The sequence below is a fragment of the Mirounga angustirostris genome, unplaced genomic scaffold, assembly GCF_029215605.1.
Source record: "Mirounga angustirostris isolate CCGP_5_RB_7025 unplaced genomic scaffold, mMirAng1.0.hap1 SCAF_5, whole genome shotgun sequence".
NCBI lineage: Eukaryota > Metazoa > Chordata > Mammalia > Carnivora > Phocidae > Mirounga > Mirounga angustirostris.
In genome coordinates this window covers 33194019-33202892 of record NW_026991713.1, presented here as the reverse complement: position 1 = coordinate 33202892, position 8874 = coordinate 33194019, and the positions used below count along the sequence as shown (strand labels likewise).

Below are 8874 nucleotides of genomic sequence, written 5' to 3'. Positions count from 1 at the left end.
AGTAGTGTTAACTTATTCCTAAGTGTTGTGACTTGACATTATATACAATCTTTTAGTAGAGTCATTTCATGCTCATTTGTAGAATGACCAAATGAGTTTCCTTAATTTTCAAATGATTTGGTGATTAAGACAGTCGAAATTAAAGGCCTATTTTGAGAAATAAGGTAGTGACCAATTATATAATAGCAGAGAAGATTTACACTTGAATATTATTACATTAAAATGGATTTCATTGGGAACCTGGGTGGCTCAGTTGGTTGGACATCTGCCTTCGGCTTGGGTCACGATCCCAGGGTCCTGGGATCGAGTCCACATCAGGCTCCCTGCTCGGCGGGGAGCCTGCTTCTCCCTCTCCTCCGTGCTTGTGCTCTCTCTTGCTGTCTGTCTCTCTCTCAAATAATTAAATAAAATCTTTAAAAAAATAAAATAAAATAAAATGGATTTCATTCTAGAAAGCAAGATACCAGCTTATAAAACCAGCCATCTAGTATAGAAATGAGGATATTCTTTCATGACAAATTGAAACATATGTATGAAACCTAATAAAAAGTTTTATTAGGTCTTATTTGCTATATATTGTCATGAAATAATACCTGATCTTAACTTGTGTAAGTTAGCACAGCAATTATATAATTCTGACTAATATAAAATTTATTTTTAATATAGCCAAGTGATGCACCCAGAAAGACAAGCAATGTCACATGAAAGGGTACAACTATTTCTTTTATTATTCTGAATTAGTTACACTTGAAGAAATTACAGATAGTTTATATTTGTTACATCAGGTTTATTAAACCAATCAGGTAGTATGAAAAGAAATAGCCTAATATTAAAAAAAAAAATCTGTATCTGGATTAAAAGGTATTCCTTTGTCAACTAGAAAAATACATTCTAAATAAAACCATAATCCTATTTTGAAAAACTATAAAATGCAGCCATAGAAGTATATTTTGTCATGTACAGTAGGTGTTTAAATAATATAAAAATAAAATTTTAATGGATTAGAATAGCTTCTATACACTGAGACCATTTATTTCTTTGAGTTAGAAAGAGAAAATAAAATAGATATTTCATTTAGGATATTATTTCAAAGTTATTTTGTGTCTACTACTTAAAATTCAATTCTACAGAATATATATTTTTTCCTACATGCATATAATGCAAAGGAAAATACCATAATTTAACCATTGAGAGGCTTTTAAAAAGATAATATTTGCATTGCCTTAAATCAGTAACTGTGATTTTAAAAATAAAATAAAAAATTTACCAATTTAAAATTTTTTTCAGAGCACAAAGATTTAGTGCCTCCCCTAAAGAATTTATAAGTAGAATTACTTTTACCGTTTTAAGTCTGCTAATATGCATATTTAATAAAATGCATGAGCATCATAGAAGTAATTTTTAAAATGGTTGCAGCCTTCTAAAATTTAGCATTTCAATTCAAAAACTGGGTAGGGGCAAAGAGGTAAGGAGGTCGATTGGAGGGATTATAGTTAACAAGATAGAAGACAAAGTAATAAAACAATAAAAAAATACATTGGGGGAGGGAAGTTAGGTAAGTACATAAATAAATATAAGCTAAGCCGTAATATAAGTGCTCCTCTATGAAAAGTACACCTGAAATAGTTGTGGGCTCAGAGATAAGATATTACACCTGATTGAATGGAATAAATGTTTAATAGAAAATATAACATGTTAAAAAGACAAAATGGGTAGGTTTCCGTGTATGGCAGATGAAGGGAAAAAGAGGCATTCCAAGGGGGAGGATGAACAAGGTACAGTCTATGAAAATCTAAGTTGTTACAAGAAGGAAGAATAGTCAGCTTTGGTTTGCTACTTCTAGCCGCATATAGCAATTTCATAGTTAACCTGTTAGGTTACTCAAACATTTATAAACACTTTAAAGATTCTATTCATAATTAAAACATTAAAGCCTCTATCAAGTTCTATATTTATAATTCAGATTCTCACTTTAATAAAGAATAACTCAGTATCCAGAGATGAGGGCAATTGTAGTTAAGTTTTATATCTGTATTAATATATTACTCTAAATTAGAGATTCAGCATGGTAAAAAAAAAAAAGAGATTCAGCATGGTAACTGATGATTTAATATTGTAACAAATCAAAAGCACAAATAGATTTGTATAAGTAAAGAACAACTAGAAATTCTAAAGTGTGTTTAAATGATTCTGCTTTCTGAGAAGAGTTTTTAACATAATTTATTGTAAAAATATAGAAGTAGTCCTTAGAATGTATCACTACTTAAGTATATAAAGGCAGAAGTTAATTCAAAGATTCTAAAATGAAATTATCTGTCCAGTCCTATTTCTTATCAGAACCTCTTTCAAATTCAGATAATTAATCAAATTACATAGCAGATAAGTAATGTTCTTTTCATTATTTTCTCGCTAAGGAGTAACCCAAAGAGATTGCTTTCACTTTCGGAAAACAACATTGCAATTGGTTTATCATTGATGATCGTCTGAATTTAATCCCCAGTAGTGAACAATGAATATATCAATAACTTGCCTTATTGCTGAATGATTTAATGAGATATTTGGCAAAAAAAACTTCCCTTTCTCAGATGACTATTCAATTCCCTTTTAATTTTTTTTTAATTAAACCCATGTTAACATTATTACTTACTCTTTATCACTATCTTTTCCCTGGAATGGAAATTTCCCCTTTCTTTACCAGCCAATTTCAACTAAAGCCTTTAGCATTATCTTGGTGCAAGAAATGGTAACACAGATGCTCTCCAAAGTGAAATACTGAAACATTCTAAATATCTTCTCAAAGATTGGTGAAAAGTCTGGGAGATGGAGAAATGAAAAGGTAGATTAAGAAACTCAGTTAAAACATGCACTACAGTAAGCATGGGAATAAAAGGGAATAAGAAATACTGAAATCTTCACCAATATCCACATATTAAAACTAAGTAAAATAATATTCTTACTTACATGTATGCTGACATACAGGAAAAGTGTCAGCTAAAGAAAAAATAAACCACAGTGGTGTTTATTTAACAGTACAATAAAACAATAAAACTAATTGTTTACAATATGATTACATCATGTGTTCACTGGCAAGAAGCAAAGAAGGGAGAGAGGGAGGAAAACGTCAGGCAAAACCAAGCCTCGTCTGGCACTAAAAAGAGCATCACTCAAGGTGAGATCTAAATAATCTGTTCAATTTGTTGGATATTTACTAGCATCCTTGGGGAAGGAGTGTGGGTCAAAGCCACATTTTTTTAGTTTGCACCTTAGATGAAGTTCTACAAAGACAATCCGAATTCCAGTGTAACAGAATAAAAGGGTTTTGTCCACGTGAGTTCCTCTCTATAGGTTCAGAGACAAAATGCTAATACTTAGGGTATACGGAACTCTATTTTACCCACACAAAGGACCCCAAGTTGCCTCTCTTGGAGCCTCTTTTGTGGGCAGGGTGTAAATAAACAGGACTGTGACCCTGTGATTTTCTCTGTAACCCACGTCATGCCTCACTCAAAAAATAAACCTGCACAGACCATTTGTTTGATCAGATGATTTGCTTGGTCAGAGAAAGCCCAGGCATCCTTCTTAGTAACTTTAGCCTTCTTTAGAAAAATTGCTGTTGTAGGTAGCAATTGGCCCTTTCTCATCTATACCCCTATTCAATCCACTGCTGGAATTTGTACATGTCCCAGTGGCAGCCCTTCCCACTTGCTGTCATCTAGGTCTAAACAAGTAGAGGGGTCCAGAAAGTGACAGATGATGTACATTCTAAGTATCAGTGAGAAGAACCAAGACTTGAATTAATACAGTTACAGTAGCGTAGCTGTCATGTACATTACAGACTTAAAAATTCCAATGATACAGCTTTGAAAAAATATATTACAGCACATTTTTAATTTTACTTGTTCATGTATCTAGTTTTAATATATTGACTGCAATATTAAGAATTAGTTTTGTTTGTGTAAATCATTCCTCCCAGAAGCTATAAGAGATTATAATTCCCATCAAATCATTTCTGTTATACACCTGCAAGCTATTTGTGTTGCATTCCTAATAAACAGCTCATCGTCTGAACTTGTAATAATTGGGTGAGCTTGGAACTCTTAAATTAAAAATAAACTTTCTCTAGTTTTTTTAACCACTGAACACTTAACATGATTTACATCATTTTTCAGAATGTGACGTTTAAAATAAAGTTTCCTATTAAGCAAACATGAACACGAAAGTAGGTCAGAAACAAGCCGTTCGAATTATGTTGACAATAGCACCACGTCTCCTCCAGTTGTTTCCGAGTCCTGACTATGGTTAGAGCTGATACCAGTGTCCGAGTCTGTGTCATTTGTATACAAGTTAAATACTCTTTGAGTCAAGGAAGGAACCTCCCCACTGCTGCTGGGGACCTCACATTCCTTCCCTCTGTTTTCCTTTAGTTGGCATCCATCTTTGTTGCTAATATGAAGTGAATTGAACTCCTTGGCCAGGAATTCATACTCTTTTGCTTTCATCTGAAGCAATGAGTCAGTGTATTTAATCTCTTTCTGGATGCCACTCAAGTGAGAGTGGATTTTCAAACCAGCTTTCATGCTTTTCTCCAAATCACACTTAACATTTTCTAAATTAGAGCTTTCAAGCTCACTTGCAGCGGCCCCTTCTGCGTCTTCATTTATCTCTGTGCAAACACTTTTTACCTCTTTTTCTATTTCAGCAGAGAGCTTATCAATGAGCATTCTGTAATATGCTAATCTTTCCTCCAGGTGTACAATTCCATCACTTTCAGTCAGGTCGTCCAGAATCTGGTTTTCATCAGAAGGCAAGTCCAGCTTTTGCTCAACTTCACTGAAACTAGGCATTAAATATGCATCCTGGACATAATTTTCTCCATCATTTTCTACCCTATCAAGGTGGAACTTAGCTTCACACTTTTCAATTTCCAGATCCAGCTCTTTCATTCTCTTGACTTGCTGATGAATAGTGTGGTCCTGGGAAATAATCAGATGAACTAAGGTCTCCATACTATCTCGATCATGGGAAACTGTGTCCTGCTTAATTTTAGCCAGTTTCCGGAAAGTTTTTCTGACTATTCTTTTTTGTTTATCTGGTGGTAATGTCTTCATGTAATTTGCTGGACTGAGTTCCCACACTTTTTCCGTGTTTTGCACTAATTTGGCTTCAGCGGTCCGCCACAATGGAACTGGAAGGAAAGCATCTGCTTTAACCAAAACAAATTGCATATTGGGCTGCTCATCTCCCCAAGCTTTCCAAAGCTTCAGGATTCTAGTTAGTGGAGGAAGAACCCGTTCCGAGCCTCTCCACTTTTCTATGATGCAGTAATCACTGGGCTTCCCCAGCAGAAATCGTTTCTCTCCAAATGTAGCCTCATGTTCCTCAAGCAAAGCCTGGATGACATCAGCCGAGGTGGTGCGTTTAGTTAACCCACAGACAATCTTCTCTTCTTGGCAAACCCAAACCACAATTTCCTTCTCTTCTGAATCCATGTCTTTAGTGGGAGATCTGAAAGAAAAACAAAGTACATTATATTTCTGTCATCACCTGTGTAAACTCAGAAACACGGTTTAGCTTTTTAATACCCTTTTCAGATTTTATCCTTCATCAGAGATGCATTTGGAGGCTGAGACTACACGTGAATCAGAAGTTTTACTGCAAGAAAAAAAAAATCAAGGAAAATATCTTAATTTGCTTTTATTCCCTAGTGGGCTCTGGAAAGAGCAAATTGTCATCCAAGACAACTGAGGCTATTTTATCTATAGAAGTCAGCCACACTATAACTACAGTCAGAACTGCTAGAGTTAAGACAATACTCAAAGTGGAGATGAATAAGAGGAGATAAAATAAGACAGTTTTTGCTGGAGCCTTCAGACTAGACAAAGACCACGGAAGCATAGGTAGGAATGGTGGGATGATATTAGAGTCATAGGGCTAAAAACCGATCATTATTGAAAACAGTCATACTTTTGTTCAACAAATGCTTATTACACGCCAACCATGTGCCAGACATGTCTGAAGATACTAAAGACACAACAGTACACAAAGGAGAAGACAACACAGATATAAATGTGTAATTATTATAATAGCAGGTAGTGGTAAATACTAAACAGAAAATTAAACAAGATGAAGGGACAGAGAATGACTTGGAAGAAAGAGAAGTTCATTTTATTCAGAGTATTTAGGAGAGACTTCCTCTAAGAAGATGACCTTTGAATAGGGGCATAAGTTTTGAGGAGGCCATCAGAGACCTAAGGGAAGAATTCTAAGAGTGAACAGAAGGGCAAGGGTCATGAAGCATGTTCTAGAGACAGAGAGAAGGCGAATGTAGTTGGAGGCTTGAGGGGGGTGGAGTTACTGGAGGGAGGGAAAGGTCAAATGATAGGTGATGAGATCTAGCAGAAATGCATATCCCATGATTAGGCATTTGGATTTTGTTCTAGTTTTAGTGAGAAGCTATGAGAAAGGCTTAAACAGAGGAGTTATGGTTATAATTATGCTTTAAGTATACCTGGCTTGTTTAATGGAATGGACTGTAAAAAAAAAAAAGGGCAAAAGCAGAGACAGGAAGGCTTAGTTGAAAGCCTAGCACAGAGATCTAAGGGGAACTGCCTGGACTAGGGTTTTAGCAGTAGAGGTATTAGGAAGTGGTCAGAGTTGGGACATATAGAGAAGTAAAGACTTGATAGTAATTTCCTTTGTAGCAGAGAGGGGTGGGGAAAAAAAAAATCAGTTTTCTGAAGAAAAAAGAGCCATAGAGGTAGTAAAAGAAACAGGGAAGTTCCGTGGTTTCTGGGCCATACCCTGTAGAGAATTTTTAAGATCATATTTCCATCATGAATGTAAGTCAAATTGACCATGTCTTTCATAATATCTCTTTAAAAGAATGTTAAGAAAGAAATGATATAAAGTGAATTATAATCCAATATGATTTATGGAGACAAGATCTTCAAGTAGTAATTGGCTTGTTGTGAAAGTTACTTTACATAGCACCCTCAAAGCATATGACTCCATGAAGCATATATGGAAGAAATTTTCCCTGGTTTCTGGAATCTTTTAACACTTAGAATTTATAGTGTTTATGTTTTAGTACCAATAGTGACTAATCCTACATTATTATCTTTATTTTAAACGACTAATTATTGCACCTTGGTTATTGACTTTCCTGAGGTCGTAAAGTGACTACTAACAGTGAAAGGACAAATCAATGACACCAAATAACAAAGAGTACCCAATAAAATTTAGATATCCAACTGTACCAACATTTTATAAATAATTATCCAAAAAGTCCTAAAGGGCTGTGATTGTTCTCTTATAAAAATATTTAACATTGGGTGCCTGGGTGGCTCAGTTGGTTAAGCGACTCCCTTCAGCTCAGGTCATGATCCTGGAGTCCCTGGATCGAGTCCCGCATCGGGCTCCCTGCTCAGGTCATGATCCTGGAGTCCCGGGATCGAGTCCCGCATCGGGCTCCCTGCTCGGCAGGGAGTCTGCTTCTCCCTCTGACCCTCCCCCCTCTCATGTGCTCTCTCTCTCATTCTCTCTGTCTCAAATAAATAAATAAAATCTTTAAAATGTATATATTTAACATTTACACTACATCAATCATCAATCAATAAAAATATTTAACATTTAATGACTCAACTTTGAATAATGTGATATTTGATAATATTTACAACTCATCACTTAACAATTCTAATCAACAAAAAATAGGTAGAATGTAGGGCAACAGAATTATTTTCATATTTCAATTAGTAGAGAAATAGCACACAAATACATTCTAAGAAAAAACAAATAAGTACTCAAAGTAACTGATACTAACTACTGTTTGTGTTATGGCCGTACATTTAATCATTACCTAAATTAATCATTACCTTCATCTGTTTTGATCATGCCTATAAAATACTCAAAATTAACAAACTTTCTTTTTACTTTATGCAGTTAGAAGTTTACCTACTAAATTGCATAATTTAAATAGAAGTAAACCATGCCCTGTGCACTTACTGTATATTAAATGATAACCATTTCAATATGCACTTTTTATAAATAATGGTAAAAATAACAAAATTGAGTAACTGTTGCAGTTATTAACCTTATAACACCAATAGCTATTACATTAAAACTAAGAACATAGGACATCTTTATTTTATGCTATTTCTTAGTATTCATGGTTAAACTCTAAAAAAACCCTACTAAAAAATACTAGCATGGAAGATTATAACCATCAGTCATAAAACATTTAATAAATAAAACTGTTCTAAGCTCTGCATATATCAAGTCATTTAATCCTCACAATTCTGCAATGTAGGTAATAATATTATCACCATTTTATTGATAAAGAAACTAAAGCACAGGGGTTTTTAATAATTTGCCTAAGGTCACACAGTTAGTGGTACATTGAGGATTTAAACCCAAGCAAGAAAGCAGGTACCATAGGGCAGTGCTAACCATTATATTGTAAAAACAAGTTCATGAGTTTGATGATTGTCTTTTTGAGATTTTTTTTTTTAAGTAATCTCTACACCCAACGGGGGTCTCGAACTTACAACCCCAAGATCAAGAGTCGTAAGCTCTACTGACTGAGCCAGCCAGTGCCCCTAGTTTGATGATTTGGATATGTGGATTAAATTGGAAAAAAAAATAATAAAATACACTACTCTTTTAAGAGGAACATTATTATATAAATTTGCCTTTGATAGGAATGGAACTCTAATGTCCTGTTAGAACACCAATTGGTCAAGGGAGGACTTTTCCCAATGGACAGTCACGGAAAGAAGTACATAAGAATGTATTACTGTCTCTATCTTTTCCATATTAATCTTGTTCTTACTCAGATGCAGTACTAAAGGATTTCTGACAGGTCTGGGCACCTCCGTT

General features: G+C 34.7%; 1 protein-coding gene across 3 annotated transcripts in view; it reads right to left on the bottom strand.

The window, feature by feature from the left end:
- Positions 1–1294: 1294 nt before the first annotated feature.
- RASSF9 (Ras association domain family member 9) overlaps positions 1295–8874 on the bottom strand; it is a 28716-nt gene continuing 21136 nt past the window's right edge. For all 3 annotated transcript variants that reach the window (XM_064590827.1, XM_064590828.1, XM_045872891.3), the window contains one exon: positions 1295–5505. In XM_064590827.1, the coding sequence (XP_064446897.1) occupies positions 4245–5505 (1261 nt within the window). In that variant the 3' untranslated portion in view covers positions 1295–4244. The remainder of the gene's footprint in view (positions 5506–8874) is intronic.